General features: G+C 41.5%; 1 protein-coding gene across 1 annotated transcript in view; it reads left to right on the forward strand.

Annotated features, from left to right (window-relative positions):
- GLI3 (GLI family zinc finger 3) overlaps positions 1-18,271 on the forward strand; it is a 253,966-nt gene that overhangs the window by 140,347 nt on the left and 95,348 nt on the right. The window contains exon 3 of the mRNA XM_006757245.2: positions 1,084-1,189. Within this exon, the coding sequence (XP_006757308.1) occupies positions 1,084-1,189 (106 nt within the window). The remainder of the gene's footprint in view (positions 1-1,083; positions 1,190-18,271) is intronic.

Below are 18,271 nucleotides of genomic sequence, written 5' to 3' on the forward strand. Positions count from 1 at the left end.
TACTTCCAGATTTGTCAGACAATTAGCATAAATTACTACAAGTAAGTGGGAGCAGAGGAACTGTTGTTAAGTGTGCACACAGTAGCCCAGGAAACGGCGAACCCCAGCCTGAGCAGAACAAGATGGGAGGATGGTCTGGAGCCAAGGTGAATGTTAGGGCTGAAAGGTAGGAAGCCCTCAGTTTGCTGCAAACCACCCACTCCTCTCCTGCAACAAGGCCAGGTAGCGCTTCTGCCACCAACCTATGGATTTGCTGCCCCAGTGTCAGGATTGTGGAGGTATAACCCAGGCCAAGAAAGGGAGCATGCATTTAAATGACCAAAATGTGTGTTTCTTGTGTGTAGTGTGAGTATGGTATGTGGTGATGGTGTGGGGTGTGTGTGTGGGTATGTGTTGTGTATGTGGTGTATCTGTGGTGTGTGTGGAAGTGGGATGTATGGGCGGGGATGTATTGTGTCGGGTGTATATGTGTGGAATGTGGGGTTGGTGTGGGGATATGTGGTGCATTGTATATGTATATGAGATGTGTCTCTGTGGTATGCATGGTGTATGTGTGGTTTGTGCAGTTTGTGTGGGGGTATGTTGTGTGTGATATATGTATGTGGGGTGTTGTGTGTATGCCATGGATTTCAGCAGGGACTTTAGAATAGACTCCTTCCCTTAAAAAGCACCATGGGTATAGGAGAAATGAAACTAATATTTATATTTCATTTTGGTCTAAAATTCACTTGACAGTGTAATTTAAAATAACTAAGTGTCTAGTAATCTGTTTCCTTTGACTTTGTGACCCAGTCTTCCCGTCCTGGCCAGCCTCTCCCCCAGGGTAGGCTCGGGCGCTTTCTTTCCTGCTTCCCTCTGTAGGCTTTGGTGGCATTCATAGGCTCTGCTTTCTCAGGTGCAGGTGGTAGGGCCTTGGTCATACTTCTGCATGAGGGAGCCTCATAATGAACTTGAAAGAGTTCTCCCACAAATTCTTAAAGGAGGCTCAGCATACGTCATGAAGACAGCACCGCCGCGTTGCTTCACGGGTTGGAATCCTGTTCCAAAGTGTTCTTTTCATAGAGGTCGGACTTTCTTTTTCAGACCCTCCTCACCTGTTTCCTGCATTCCACCCTCCTGTGCCAATCGATGCCAGACATCATGAGGGGCGTTACCATTATGATCCGTCTCCGATTCCTCCACTGCATGTGTAAGTATTAAAACCGTACCCAGTAATGACACAGAACAAAATACCAGCTTCTTCTATCTCCGGACCTTTTGTTTTCTGCATGGCTATTGGGCGTTAAGGATGTGATAGAAGAATAAGGTTTACTTTTGAAATATAGCAAGCCTATCTATTCTTGGGCCTACTGAAGCAAATCCCAAATGCTTCCTGAAAAACGCCCGTCATACTACATACAGTAGGTCCTCGGGTTACATCGGAGATCCATTCTTACGGTGCCACGTAACGCGATTTTCGCCGTTAAGTCAGAACCCACCTACATGAGCACCTCCGTCACTCACATGGAGCACATACACAGCAGGTGGCAGTAATGAAGTAAAACAGTAAAAAAAAAATTAAAAGATAATTCCTGACCTTTACTTGTGGTAAATAAATAATAAAACACATTAAGCACATATGTACATACGTCGAAATGATGGAACTTTTTTTTTTTTTATAAATAAATGGGAGATGGCGACGTAACCACCAAATGACATATGTCGAGCCTGATGTAACCTGAGGGCTGTCTGTACGAGGTAATTCCTATCTCGTTTGGTGATGTGTGTTCTGTTGGCTGTAAATACTAAATTAAAAAGTAGAGGACTAATGGAAGGATACCACACAGAATATGTATTTGGTTGAGAATGCCTTTGAAGTTTTTCATGCTAAACTTTCTGTGATGTGAAAGTCTTGTCCCAGGGATCACAAGAATCGTAATGAAATTTCTATGGTAAATTTCATAGCCCTGTGGTGTGTATACCAATAGTCACTTGATTGATGGGAATGTCACCCAAACAAAATGGCAAATGTGATTGAGCACATGGTTTACACAAAGATAAAAGGAAAGAATGGTGGTGGTAACATACATTAGGAAAGGAAGAAGAGCATCGTGTGGAAATAAATATCTTACTCAGTTTGGAGGAAAAGAAATAGTAGACGTACAAGCTCAAATGTATGTGCGTATGTGTGTGTGTTTGTGTATGTATGTGTTTTTAGTACTGTCCGGATAACTAGAACCACGTTCTAGGAAGGGCTGCCCTTTACAAATGGACACACACACACACACACACACACACACACACACACACATTTAGTTGTATGTAATCACCCTTCATTCTGAGACAGTAAAGTTAGAAAAGCACAAATAATACTTTGAAGAGTAATGCTGGTTATTTAGATGGTGGATTGCATCTCCCTGGCTATTAGTTACAGCTGTGTAATTACATATATGCCAAAGAAAAATGAAGTTGTTTTAAAACAAGTCCTCCTCTGTGAACAGAATTAATTGATATTAACAACCCTAACTATGTGCCCAAGTACACATATCATATTTTACCAACCGCTTCTTGGGCCCGTCCTCCATTGCTAAATTGTAATTTCAGAGCAGCTTTGCCCGGAGGTAAGTAATAAATCTGTGTTGCCGACTTCCATAAGCATTATAGGAGAAGTGAGTATTTATAGAGAGAAAACACAGAAACTTGTGACTTTTTTCTCACTTTTCACGGGAGCATAAGAATTTCCAGGGTTCTGAAGCTTGCTAGAAATGCACTCAAATAAAACCAAGAAGCCAATTTAAAATGCCCTATACAAAGGGGAGGAAATTCCAAATTCAGGCTTAAACCTGCAGTGTAATTCACCCGTTACACAGAGGTTTTGCATGGCTGATTCTCCCAGACTCTACAGTCTCTGCAGTGATGTAGTAATTTAAATCAGATTTTCTGTGGAATTTCAGAGTTTTTTTCACTCTTTCAAAATCATGTTATAGAAAAATTTCAGAACACGAGTCTATGTGATTGAATGAACTGGTTCCTCTCGGTTTATTATAGCTTGCCTTGTAATTAAATCCAAATAGGAATGTATCAATACAACCCCAGGTATTGGTTCTTTGGCAGAATATAACAATAGCAAGCCCTCCTATAGTCCACACTATGTGCCCTAGGCCCTGATCGCCATGCCTACAGTGTTAGCTCGCTAGTGATAAAAACACCACAAGATAATTGAGGGTGAGTTTGGAGAATCCTGGGGGAAGGGCTTGCATTTCAGATATGACGGGCGAACTGGGATTTCTGCAGATTTTAGTACTTCCTTCTTTTCCAGCCAAGCTTTAGGATACTTTAGCAGCAGTTGACTAAATTGTCCTCCAAAGATTCATAATGTAAGGCTGATAAATAACACTGAGCCTCAAAGGAGAAGTTCTGGAAGGTTCTGAGAGGAAATGTCATCACTGTGAGTGAAGAGCGTGCGGGGAGCCTGGGTCTCTGGCCTCCTAGCAGGGTCCTGGGTGGAGACACTGAGTTTATGAAGTAGGCGCTGGGAAGCTAGTGCAAACCACACCTCTGTGCCTCTATTATACGACATTGTCTCTGCTTTGCCCTCAGTGACCTTCTGGCTCTGCATGGCAAGGGCCTGTTTAAACTCCCCACCCTTAGCTGGCTGTTCCTCACAGCACCCTGTGTGTGCCTTTATCTTGCCTGATCAGTTACTGTTTAGTGGTCACTGTTCCTGTTAGTTTTATGGGCAGTGCCCTGTACTCCCTTTGCCAGGTACTTTGTAAAAGGTGCTTAGGAGACATCCACGCTGTCCATTCAGGAAATCAGCGGACGAGCAGTCACAGAGCTTGAATCCGATTCTTGAAGTCCAAAATGCGTGCTATAGAATTGTATTATAGAAAACGAGACCGAGTGAGCTTACGATGAGCTGTTAGAATATATATTTGTAATTATAAGAAGACAAAATCTGCGGGCATTCTCATTATTTTGTACACATAGTTGTTCTTCTGGTGCCAACTTTAAAATGTCAATGATAAGTCTTGAAAACAGGATTTGTGTTGCTGATGGAAATGCTCGCAGACCTCTGCGAGGAGGGATGGCAGGCCCTGCAATAATTATGCGATCATATGTTATCATTAAAGATTCTATTGAAAGAGGTTTATAAATTGCTCTTATTTTTAGATAAACCACCCTATATTAAGGCATCAGCGATACTGTGCAGAATTAAATTAAAATCTCATAAAGTGAAATATGTTCTGTATTAGCTGTTTGACACTTAATTTGCCTCTGAATGAGTCGAGGAAATCACAAATTAACCTGCCTTTGTTTTTTCAACCATGGCTTATTAGGTGTTAGAACAACTGCAGTTACAGCCTAATAATGGCCATCAAGCCTTATAAATATGTGCAGAAATATGTCAGTTTGTGTTAAAGAACCCAATGTGTTAAATGGAATGTCTTTAGATTACGTACTCTCAATATTACTTCACCATTTATGGTGAGGCAGTGTGGATAAGCATATAAAATCTTCTCTTTTTTTTTTTTTCAAATACAGTACTGACAGTAATGTTAGAATTTATTGGTATTTCCTTTCTCAACTAAAATCATGAATTTAGACTAAGAACTTATAAGTAGGACATGGAGTGTTATCTTTCCCTGAGTTGTCACATAAAGATTGTCACGTAAAATGTACAATTCCTGCATTATGCGTATTTAATTCAAGTGGTTTGAAATTTAGGATATGTTGGATATCAAGAACTTTCTCCCCCTTTTTTTTTTTTTGGAAAATTCTCCACTGATTTCACTAGGACTTATGCTCTCTCAAATTATTTGCTTTGACCACAGATTTGATGCTTTATTAAGCCATATAGAAAAAAAAATGCCAGTGTTTCAGAAAAAATCTTAATGAATACATTTTATTATATTGCTGAGATTATTTGGAGCATAGACAGAAAACCAATCAAATTCACGTAGTCAAGGCAGTAGCTTTATGTGAATATTTACCTCGTTGCCTGCTCTCTATACCATATTTTGTTTGGTTTATACCAGGGCTTTTCCTTGCACAATTCCAGGAGGCAGTATGGTATCCTATGGGAATGGGTGATGCTGTAGGCTAAAAATTACTATTTGTTTTAAAAAATCATTTGGAAATTTAGGCAGTTGGAATATTACATCCCCTCCCCCAGAATACAGATATATTTTTAAATGACTGCTTTCACACTAATAAAGTGTTCTTTCTTTTGCATTTTGAGTGTGTGTTTTTTAAAATGTTATGTTAGTACTCATGTAAGCATGCTTCTTTTAATGCATTTGTAGAAACACCAAAATAAAGTTTTAAATTTGACATTCATTTGGAATTTTTCCTTGGGGGATGGGGGAGGGAGGAATATTTTATATACAACCTTTTCGACCTAAACTTAGTTATGGACCAATCTGAATTGAATTTCAGACTGTCTATTTTCTTCATCTGAGCTCTGCAATTCATTTTCCAAAGCAGATTCCTTCGTTATTAATCCGTGACAGTAATTCAAGCCCCACAGATCTCACCAGTGGAGCTGAGAGCTGCCCTCGTCTCAGGCTGTGGATGTGAAGAGCACTGCGCCCCAAGTTGCATCCAAAGCCAGCACTCACAGGCGGCTGTCGCATGTCACCATCCACTCTACTAATTCATTTTAGAAAACCAGCCTCATCGTTTCTCTCTTGGAGAAATGATCACTCATATTCTGTTCTACTTGGCGGCTCCGTTTTCTCTTAGGGGAGTCAGTGTGGCTCTTTCCAAGGCTGCCTGACTCACTGAAATTATTCTACCTAAGTAAGAAGAGCTGCTCTTCCTACTAAAAGCGGTTCACTTCCTGGCACCTGGGGAGAGGGCTCAGTACACGGTAGATCATTAATATTAGCAGTGAAATAGAGCACATTGGAACTGGTAAGGCTTCTCCCCGTGATTATGGCTGCCTTTTAGAAATGAGAGCAGGGAGATGAGTGGCAATTTTGGAGTATGAATAAATACATTTTTTTTTTCAGAGAGAAAAAGCCCTAAGAAAGCATGTATCATTATGGTAAAAGCTTAGAGAGAGAAAGGGTAAGTAGATAGCCAGGGCTGCTACTCGGTCCCCACCCTCTCTTTTTTCCCTCCCTCCCTCCCTCAATTCAGCATCTTGAATGTGCTAGGTACTATGGTTTTGGGACCTCATATAATATATATTAAAAAATAGCCTTCATCTAGGCCCTTACTTAAAACTTTGTGATGGTCCCATAATGCATAATAGTGACTTCATTCTTTCCATTCCCAGGAAAGCCTCCAGTAACATGCAGAGGTGAGCAAAACCTTTTATGTGTATTTGGGGGCATAACTAGTTTGACATATTTTAATAATGCAACTTAAAATTAACAAAGGAAATTTCTTTTTTCCCCTCCACTGTTTGTGCTCTACCATAAACATTATGGAAGCTGGTATAGTGTAATGACATATCAGATTACATCAAATACTGTAACCTAACACTGTGTAAACCCTCTCAAAAAAAGAAAAGAATGAACTAGATTATAATTATATCTCTTGAGGGCAAAGACAGGATTTATTTCTTTGCATTTACTAGGCCAAGTCCATGTCTATACATAGTAGTTCCTAAATAAATATTATTTTCAGTGATGATAATGGGCTGTTGTTTCTCAGGCTACTGCAGGATGACTGTCATCATCTGTTTTGTTGCTTACTTTGGTTAGAACGTGTCCTCTCATGTCAACAAAGTTAGCACACTTAATAGTCAAAATCAAAAGCTTGATTGCTACTTAAAATAATATTAAAGGTCAGATACAATACACTGGCAAATATTAAGTCAGTTACTGGATATAAAGTAGGGTACTATTTAATGTACATTTATTGCTGCTCTCCATGCCCTCACATGGAAATAAAATAGGTGAAGATAGCAATCTCAAATGGACAACTTAAGAAGAATAGCAAAATTTCAAAGATAAGGGAAAATAAAAATGAACAGATAATTCACAGGGAAAAAAAGAAGTAATAATGACCCTGACTGTAATGTGATGTTTTTGAGTACTTAACCATGGCCTAGGCACAGTTTTAGAGACTTTACATAATTATGTAGTAGTTTCAGCAACCCTGTGATGGCGTTGTTATTACTAACCTCATTTTAAAGACATGGAGATCCTGATACAGAGAGGTTACATAGCTTAGGAGCAGATCGAGCATTCTTGAACCCATCAGGTGCTCTGCTTCTTGCTCTTGGCTTTCAAGTTCTGCTCGTGAAAATGAACATTGCAGACTTGGCTGCTCTGGCTTCTACTTCCTGGGTGAGCACAAAGGATCCTAACAACACATTATAGGACGTTTTCTGTGTTAGTTAGTGGCTGTCATTATCTTCTGCAAGTTTCTAAGGAGGGTATGGGTATGGCAGTGTGGAGAAGAGCTGTAAAAAGCCTTTTGAACGAATAAGCCTTCCTGTAGCCAAGCAATCCGACACACAACATGTTTGCTGCCGAAGAATTTGTGACACCAAATAACTGGACAATTTACGTAACCAGTTGCTACAGGGAATGGTTTGATAACTTGTGATTCGTCCACTTGGTAGAATATTGAGCAATATAAAACATGGCTGAGTAGAGATCAGTGATTATAGCCGTTTACTCTGTAGATTGCAAGCCGTGTTGGACTAGATCACAGCATGCAGCTGCCTGGAACCTTCTTCCCTCAGATACCCATGGCTCACTCCCTCACTTAATACATTTCCCTATACACACGTCTCCTTACCTGAGAGGTCTTCTATGAAGAACCGTCTAACGATCACGGGTTGGCAAACTATGGCCCATGCACCCAATCCTCCCATGGCCTGTTTTTGTTAGTGAGGTTGTATTGGAACACAGTGATTGCCACTTACTCACTACTGTCCTCGCAGCCTCAGCAGTCAAGGGCAGAGTAGCTGACACAGAGAATATGTCCCCCAACGCCTAAAATGTTTGCCATCCCCTGATCTAAGGTTACATCCCCTTTCCAGCCTGATCTTTTGCCCTTATTCTGCTTTATTTTTCTTTCTTATAAGCAATTGCCTTTTTATTTTTATTATACTTTCTACTTTTAAGCTCTCTTACTATTATTTCCCAGCATTTTCATTGCATATTATATCAGTTCGAAAAAAGAACATGTCTTATTTTGGCCATTGCTTCTCGTGATAAACTGAAAAAGTGTAAATCCCGCTTACTTTTAAAGAACTACCTTAGATGATTTGCATCCCTAGTTTGCCATGCAAGTATGCAAATGTGGGTGAGTTACAATTTCTAAACTTTAAAAAAATACATTTTATTGATTTTTTTCTACAGAGAGGAAGGGAGAGAGGGATAGAGAATCAGAAACATTGATGAGAGAGAAACATCCATCAGCTGCCTCCTGCACACCCCCCACTGGGGGTATACCCACAACCAAGGCACATGCCCTTGACCAGAATCAACCCTGAGACCCTTGAGTCCGCAGGCCGATGCTCCATCCACTGAGCCAAACCGGTTACAGCAAATTTCTAAACTTTAAACATTGTAGTGAGCTGGCCACATCGATCCAGATCAAGCTATACACACTTTATTTTGCAATAAGAAACATGCAGTAAATCGGACTCCAACGACATCATGCTTATTTCTGTTTTGCAATGTTTCTAATGACTGAAATATTGGATTTGGTCGCCGGTGGCCGATCAAGCAGGCCCTAATTACAGTGCACACTCAGAGCCTGAGCGCCAGTTCCTTGGCTAAAATTTCAGTGTTCTTTGTGCAGCGCTCAGCGTCGGGCTGGGAGCAGATAGTGACTGAAGGTATTCAGGGGCACTGAACCGGAAGCTGCGGGCTCTATAGAGCCTGCTGTCAAACCTGTTGCGGGTGCCTGGGGGGTACTGGCCTGTAACAGACTTTTTTCTTCGAGCACAATGCTTCCACTCATGGTACGCCTGGCTTCAGAGAAAACAGAAATTTACCGCCATCATTTTTTATTTATTTTTCAAAAGACGTGTTTGAAAAAATTGAGCTCTAACAGAATTTGCCCCCACGGGAAAATACTTTCAGGTTCGTTTACGTGATGACTGCCACCCAAGCGAAGCTGCCTGCAGCTCATCTTATGTGGCCCGCTCCCCTTCACTTAGGTAACAGCCCGCTTTTCCCACCTCCACAAAGACATGCCATTTCCTATAGCCGCACAGCAGGCCGAGTTCATTTCAGACCTTTCCCCGGGGAACAAAGGCCACGGATGCAGGCCCGCCTGCCATTCATTCCTGTTTGTTGTTGCATCCCCAGCCCTGCCCACAGTGAAATCCATACATCAAAAAATGAAATCCCAGCAGACTTGTTTCCAGGAAACTGCCTGCTTACTGTTGGAATCCTAAGTAACATATTAGCTAGAGTTTAGCATCTCTGGCGATCCAGAAACTAAGTATCGTAAAAGGAAATAGCAGGAGGAAGGTCGGTTTTGAAAGTCATCTTCTCAGTCCTAGGCTAAGGTAGGGATGCTTTTGCAGAATATTTCTCGATAACTGTATTGAAAAGATATTTGGGGAAGAATCTTGACCGTTTTTAGTTTTGTTGTGATCTTTGCAAAAGAAATATCGGAACAATAGTGGGCATCAGTATATTGCTGTTGGCTAAAATTTAACAAGTTAAATGGCTTATGGGTCCTGTGTTGATCTCCTGTAATTCCTAGTGGAATTGGTGGTGTAGCATCAATTTTCTTATAACTCTGATGCTCAAAAACATCATGTATAATGCTATATCTGTATACTGTGCCTCCGCCTCTCCTTTTCCTCTTTACACCACACACACACACACACACACACACACACACACACACGCATACGCACACGCACACACACGCACACAGTGCTTACACACAAAGTAGGGAGAAAAGAATACAGAGAAAAGTAAGAAATGGCAGGTCAGGAGCTGCCTTAAGGCATGAGAGAGCATTTCCAGTAATGAGCAAAATTAATATGGGTCTGTAACCTAAAGCTGTAGATTTTTCTAAAAGCCAATCACCTAATACTGCGAGTCATGCCTCATCTCACATGTTTATAAGTTATACATATTTAAAACCTTCTCCTACAGCTACAGAGAGATTATAGATCCATTAAAAAGTGCCCAGTTGGGACCACTAGATGCAATAGGAAGCTTAGACTCTGTCCAAAAATCTAAATTAATCCCAGAATGAGTTATGTATACAGTTGCGATCTTTTAAAGGTTTGCCAGTGAGAGGCCTTCAGTGCTATCATACCTGAGAGCCTCGTCCTCCTCAGGCCCGGGTAACCCCCAGGTAATAAGAACTCTGCCTAAGGTCAGTTATTTTAGTTCACAGCATTAAGAGATCACTGGGTTTAGAGTATGTATGCTGCCACCTGGGAATGAGCCACAACATGCAATACCTGACTAGTTAGCCAGGGGCACTGACTTCCCTTAGATTGTCAAATTTAAAAAATGACAACAGCTTGGCTGGTATAGCTCAGTGGTTGAGCATCAACCCATGAGCCAAGAGGTCCTGGTTTGATTCCTGGTCAGGGCACATGCCCAGGTTGCAGGCTGGATCCCCAGTAGGGGGCATGCGGAGGTAGCATGCATATTTCTGTCCCTATCTCCCTCTTCCTGAAATTAATTAAAAAAAATTTACCCAATCTTTCAAAAAAAAAAAAGGCAACAGCCAACACAATAGTAGTCTAGTATGAATGAATCAAAATTAGACCTATTTTTTGTCAGATCGGCAAAAAATAGAATATATTCATTGGTGTGCCACAGAATTTTAGTAGTCAGTTTATGTGTCATGAAATGAGAATGGTTGAAAATCGCTGAGTTAGCCACTAACTGGAGAACACCAATACTCTTCTAAGTACAGATAATATCCAAATATTGCCAAGTTCATTTGAAGTAAACAGTGTCTCTTTTATGTGGGGGAGTGAGAGAGAGAGAGGCACTGGCAGTTTAAAGATCTGCCTCATTTGTGAAACAAATCACCACACCCTGTTGCATGAATATGATTTTCATTTTTAAAACAGAATCCCAAGAAACATTCCTAGTTTACTAAAATGCTTCTTGCCTATATTCAAAGCAATCTCTGGCTCCCTCACAGAAATGAATCCCTATATGCCCAGACTGCGTTGCTTTCAACTTAACTTATGCACACCAGTGAAATTTTCCAGAAACAAATTCAAAATTGTAAGTCATTAGCAAAGGCAATCAGACCTGTAGAGGGGACTCTGATTTTAAAAGGATTTTGATGTCTTCATTATTTTTAATATGTAACATTAAAATGTACGCACATACACCACTCACTTCTGTCCGTGTTCCTTGTGGTAATCTCAGCCTGCCTTTGGGATGGCTTAATAAAAGTTTGCACAATCTTCTTTCTTAACTGAAGTAAGAGGGGAAAAGAAGGTCAGCATAAAGCACTGTAATCTTGTTTGAATGCTCAAAATATGGTGACCTCAGATTTTGGATTTCAGGACTGCGGGATCAATGGAGTTACTGGATTGAGAGAAGAGTCCAAGTCAGGATTCCACTGAGAATCGGGGAATTGTGACGTGAGGGTTGAAAGCAGAGGCCCCACCTCTTGCATTAAGCTCGAAGGAGGGATTCCCTCCTGGTGGAGAATGTCACATGGTAGTTATGAAAGAGAATTTTCAGAGTGTAAGTGATTGAGCATTTCACGAGTCTTAGGTGGATGGCGGGCTGTGTGCATCTGACTTGAGCATTTGTTTCATGCACTTGCAACTGATCTGAAGGACACTGAGCAGATACCGCATTCCTTATTTAATTGGGTTAACTTCTCCACCCTCCCCACCTCTTCACCTAGGCAGACAGAGCACTTTTTAGTTATTTTGGTTGTTGTTTGTTGTTTCTCTGTTTGTTGGGAGGAGGGAGGTGTGTGGGAGTTGAATTGGGAGGAATGAAAAGCAAAAGGCGGCCTCCCTCCCCCCAGGCTTTGCAAGCGTGTCCTTTGATGAGGCCTTTGTCTGAAGCCCCGCTGAAGTCTCCCTGTACTCAATGTTCAAAAAGGCTATTGGTCCTTCTTTGTTTTCTTTGTTGAACTGTTTATTTTGCTTTCTTCCCACGAGGTTCCCTGGCCTTCCTCTGACAACACTTTTCTGCATGAATTACATTCCTCGGAGGCAGGGTCTCCAGGTTCTTGCAGTCCATGTGATCCCGCCTGTCTGATGAGCCCCGAGATACAGCCAGCTGCGGTCTCTGCCAAGCCAAGTGCTTGCTCAGTTTCCCTGACGGAGACCTACAGACCGTTTGTAACTCATTAGCGAGAGGGCAGTGCTTCATTCCAGGTGGATAACTTAGCTGCTGTGGAATCATCACTGCCTTTAAAGTCACGGAAGGACACTACCAGCCATTTGGCTTCCTTTAGACGTGAGTAGGGCTAGTGAAGGAGGGGAGTTCAGGTTATTGTACATACTCATTCCCACTTCACTGGCATAACCACCTGGGCAGGGTGGGGCAGGAGGCCATTGGCTCCATTTCAGTTGAATTTACATTCAGAAGGAATTTCTTAATAATTTGCACAAAATGCATTCCCATCTGTGTGGAAATCGTCAACAGCAATAATGAAAAGTATTCAGATATCTTAATCATAGCCATTTTCTTGCAAATATGTTTTTTTATCTATAGTACTGTTTATGACTGAGACAGAGATGCACAATTAAACTCGGAAACCTATTAAATAAAGATGAAATATTTGGTTCTTGGATAAATTACACCTTCATTAAGGTGTTGGTGAAGCATGTGAGGCGACTAGACAAAATGGAGTTGTTTTAAGGGCAAAATTCTGGAAGGGATCTGTTCACCTGTGTGTACCCATTTTTTAAAAAGTATATTTTATTGATTTTTTACAGAGAGGAAGGGAGAGGGATCGAGAGTAAGAAACATCAACGAGAGAGAAACATTGATCAGCTGCCTCCTTCACACCCCCTACTGGGGATGTGCCCGCAACCAAGGTACATGCCCTTTACTGGAATCGAACCTGGGACCTTTCATTCCACAGGCCAACGCTCTATCCACTGAGCCAAACCGGTTAGGGCTGTACCCATTTGTTTATCCATGAGGACCAGCAGGTGGGGTGCACTGTGCTAACTGGATGCCTGCATCTATTGATAGTGTGTCTGGGAGTAGTTTTGACATGGAACTTCCCAAAAGAGGACCAAAGAGTGTTTGTTAGAAATGATTGAACACGACATCAGTGGTGAAAATTACATGCTGATGAAATACCTTTTTCTACATCGAAACTTTTCCTAAAAGAAGTGGATAAGGCCCAAGCAGTGATTGTGGTTTCTTGAGATCCTCCTGTTTTCTTGCTGGGCCTCGTCAAAACTGGCCTCTTGGCATCCGATTGTTGTGAGCCCGGGGACACAGGCTTTCTGTGGGGGTCTCCTGGCAGATAAATGCATTCACTCTGCGGGGTCAAGGTTCTTTCTCACACAAGGAGGATTTGCCTGGAAGATTGGAGTTAAGCCTCCTTTGGCGAGAAGAGGCACTTCCTCCTTGGAGTGGGCTCTGAACAAGATCGCCCAGGGAGCTGAAGCACAGCTGCCCGGATGCTTCCTGGGCGCACAATGGACCATCCTCGGGAGCAGGACTGGATTGCAGCGTTGCTGAATCATCTCCCCTGAGCATACCCCCGTCCCACTCAAGATCGTAGTAACGTTAGCCAATGTTAATGCTTTTTCCCCGGGGTTTCAACGTATCATTCCAGAAAATTCAAACTTAAGTCTATTGGCACGTACTTTCTGATGACCCTCTTGAAGCCACTTCCTAAGCTGTTTTTGTAACAGGCGTGGGCCCTGGACAGTTCCGTTCTCAGCTCTGCCACAAATTAACTGGATCCTAACACTTCCCCTGGCCTCTCTGGACCTCCTTGTTTTTGTCTGTGAAATGAAGTAGTCAGATGAAATGATCTGACTTTAAGATTTCGTAACATTGCACAGGTATGAGAAAGTTTAGGTTTGTCCTTAGTATTTTTCTCCTGTGTATGGAGACTTAGAAGAGGAGTCCATGAAACACTGTGGCCCTGCTGCATGCATGCCCATGTGCCCCCTTTCCTTCTGTCCCCGCTTTCCCTGTATGAAGATGTGCATCCCTCCCTCCTTCTTCCTCATACTTCCCAAGGCAGGCTTTGCACATCCCTCCGTAGCCACCGGTGCGTAGAGCCGCCAGGCACTGTCTGCGCCACTTCAGTGTTGCTCACAGAGGTTCCCACTGGAGTGGAAGGATAACTGGAAGACCAGGTCATCTGTTCTATTAACAGCATCAATAATGCTAAAATATAATAGTTAAGCAGATACAGATTTTTGTATTTGGTTCAAGATAATTTTCCTTTGTGTTTAAAATTATAGACTAGGTTTGAATCCAGTTTAGGTAATTCCTATCAGATGACTTACTCTGTCCAGACCTATTTCGTTATTCAATCCCATTTTATATCATGAATTCAAAGAATGAGCATATAGATAGCACTTAGCACAATCTGTCATGTCATAGGTATTTGATAAATGGCCGAATTACCTAATATGTATTTATTATATTACCATATTTAAGTCATCTGTTTTAAGTTGTGTATCTTTTCTCACCTTTTAACATCGCTGAAATTGGAATGTATCTCACCATCTGTAGTGTTTTATGATTACTGTTGGTGGAGTGGCAGCTATGGGGAAGTTTCAGGTATCTCTCAATAAAATTATTTTGCTGATATATCCCTTGGTGTGCAAGTACTTTGGAGCTATATGATATAAGCTATGCCTGAATAAGCATAGAAGAGTTTTAAAAATGAGTATAAAGTAAAAATTGATAAGGAAGTATTGTCATTCTTAGTGGTACCTAAAATAGTGGTGCATTTTTTTAGGTCAGTAGCATCTTAGCTTTGATGAAATACAGTATATAACATATGGATTGTGTAGGTGTATAATCAGCAAAAAAAATAAAAAATAAAATAAATAAAAACGTTTCACTGTCAAGTTTTTCTCCCAAGAGCCAAGCAATTTTTTCTAAATATTATAGTAATGGACCTCGTTGCAGGACTGTAAAGTTAAAAAGTATTAAGAATGTTTTCAAAAATGCTGTTTTTGCCTAAATCATAAAAAAATAGAAAAGGAGGACAACTTCAGTCTGGAGCAGTATAAAGGAGGGAAGCATGCGTTGTGTGCTGGCGCGGTTGGTGTATTTGTGCAGATGCATAGCACAGGCTCTCAGAGGGTAAGACTTCATGATTAATGGTGTTTATTCTTGACAGAAGCCTCCTTTATTTATCTGCAATACAGTTTAGCGATTTTATCAGGCACCTGAATGAAAAATATTCAGTCATACCAATATTGCAGTGTAAATTGAGTAGAGTCACTTTTTATTATATCTTTCCGCCTTATCATCTGCACAGTAATTTTCTAGCAGAGGTTTGATATGGAAAGGCTGGATTTAGCTGTACTTGACACAAAGCCTCTTCAATTTCCCCTAAAAGTTCAGGCTGCTCTTAGAAATGTGTGTGTGTGTGCACATGCATGTGTGTGCGTGTCTGTGTGTGTATAATGCATAAACCCTCTCTCTTATCCAAGCAATTTCGGGATTTGAAAGAATGAAGATAAAATGCACAAACCTGGATGGGAGAAATGTTGTTAATATGAAAACGTCTAATAGCTCTGAACTCCCCGGTCCCAGCTTCTTTAGTGCGCAAGCTGTAGCTTAGTACTGAGCCTTTTGCATGGCTACATAACCCCACTTTCTTCTAAACAATTGCCATCCAGCTCTAGTCAGCATAAAGCCAGACACTTCCCTTTCTTCTGGGAGTAATATCAAAGTTGGAGTTCAGATGGCCCGGGGGATCATCAGTCGCTGTGATGATGGCAATGTCATTTAAGAAAGAGGGAAAAAGAGATCTCATTTGTAGGCTACTCGAGTAAGGTGTCACTAAATTTTAAGCAAACTTTATTCAAGGAGCAGACTTTACAACGTTAATTGTCAAAATGAACCAGTGGGAAAGAGGGCCAAATGGTTTAAATCGTAGAAAACATTGGGTTTTAGGCCAAAAGGAGGAAAGGTGAACCTCTTGTCCAAATCCTTACATTTTACAGATGAGAAATGTGAAGCCCCAAAAGTGCTTGCAGTCAGTCTGTGGTCTCATGCCCGGGCTCTCCAGTGGTAATATGAGCAAGTAGTTCCCGGGCCCATCATTTAGACCTTTCCCGTCTGTGAAATCTGTCCTTCGTGGGGATCAGAAGACTCGCTTTCTCTATGAAGAAGGGGTGCAGTAGGAGACTTTGTGGCTCCTTTCCAAGCGGCCAGACTCGATCAGTCTTCCAGGGTGCTCTTCTTGGGGCTCTGGGCAAAGTCCTCTGAAGCCATGATAACAAGAACTGTAAGAAAATGATCTCATTTCTTGGAAGTTAATGCTGCTTTTCTATTGAATAATGTAGACAACTTTTTCCTCAGTGCATTAATATACTCCTTTTCCATATTTAATTTATTTTTGACAAGTTTGACACCCTCAAAGGGGCTTAAATTCTGGAATATTGACAAGTGTGTCTCGGATAGAGAGTCTTCGTTAACATGTAGGGGAGACCTATAAGGAGACCTACTTCCACTTAAATCTAAAGAAAGGGCCGCTACTTAGAAAGGGCCACTATTTTCACCTTTTGTAGGAAGGGGCCCCTAGCAGACCTTGGTGATTTTATTCTAGAGGAGAGCTATTTAGATAAGTAATAATAGATCATAATAGTTCCTTGATGGACATCATTATTATCACTTTTTTAAACATTGATGTAAAGAATGAGGGAAACTATGAGTCAGATGTATCTTGCCAAAGATCACAAGAGAAAACCCAGAAAAGCAGTCTAGTCAATAGTACTAGTAATAATAATAATAATAATTATGAGGATTATAAGGATTATGAGGATAGTGAAAAAATCCCTATCAGCTCCTGGAAGACCGCTGTTGGTAAAGAATTTATTCAATCTAGTTGGTTCTTGAAGTAACATTTACAAAATATTAAAATAGAAGCCTTGCACTCTCTTTGGCTCAGAATTCCAGAAGCACTCTGTCTTTGAAATGAATATTTTTCGATACCACTGGTAAGAGGACTCAATCTGAAGCAAGGATTAAACTGTTGGAACCTAACTTACTATTTCTAACTAGAGGCCCAGTACACGAAACTCATGCACTGGTAGGGCCCCTAGTGGCTGCCGGCTGGGGGCTGGGGCCTCCCTCCCTTCCCCCTGCCAGCCCCCCCTCCTGGTCAAACTCCCGGATGAACTCCCTGTTGAGGGGACCATTTGCATATTACCTCTTTATTACATAAGATTATTTCCACCCATCCTTACCAAAGGATGTCATGCTGATAGGATTCTATGTTTTAAAGAACATAACACCGAGACAAACAAATGCCACACTTCCCAGGAGTTCTCTAGATGCCTTTAGTTCATGGGACTTTGTCATTTGCCGAGTTATTTGACACTATCGCATTTCAACGTCTTTTTATTTTTCTGTGTGTTTTCTTTCTGGAAGAACTCATTATTTTGCTATTCTGAATTCTTCTTTTGTGGGGGATTGGGAATTGGTAATTCATCAAATTCTGAAAAACCGGATCTATTAGTATGAGTGGGAAATTGGTGGGAATATCAGCGAAATCAGACTTTCAAATGTCTGCCCCTTCCATTTTTTCTTTTCTCATGGCGATGAAGTTTTGAACTAAAAGTACAGAATGACCATGCCCATGAATTTACTTTTAGGAAAGAAAGTCCCACTCGTTTTACTAAAGGTCAAGTCAAGTTACTAAACGATTTGCTTTGTTAGAAGAGGTGGTGTGGGTGCTCCTAGATGTCAACTAGCTCCAGAACACTCACATGGGGTCCTGAGAGCATGAGTACACACGGAGTTGGTGAAAGCAAGGTGACTTTGGCCTTAACCTGTCCACAGCTCTAGCACTAATAGCGTCGGCAAGAAGGAGCGAGTTGGTCAAAGCGGCCAGTGTGCTGAGAACTTAGCACCTGATTGTCCAGAATTAAACAGTACAGCACTGCTGCTTTTCCTTCAGGTCTAAATAGCCTTGGGGCAAAGCAGACTTTGGAGATCTGGTTTACCCAATACCACATCTAAATGTGAGCTCTTGTGACTCGGAGTGTAGAACAGCTGATTAAGTGCACACTTCCTGCCACTGGGAGACTTGGAGGAGGAGAGTGAGGCAGGAGGGCACCCCCCACCCCTGTCCTCTGGGCCTCTCTGGATTGAACAACCTCCCTTGAGGAAGAGAGCATCCAAAGAGAAACAGTGACTGTTCGAAGGGA

Source organism: Myotis davidii, unplaced genomic scaffold (genome assembly GCF_000327345.1).
Source record: "Myotis davidii unplaced genomic scaffold, ASM32734v1 scaffold573, whole genome shotgun sequence".
Taxonomy (NCBI): domain Eukaryota; kingdom Metazoa; phylum Chordata; class Mammalia; order Chiroptera; family Vespertilionidae; genus Myotis; species Myotis davidii.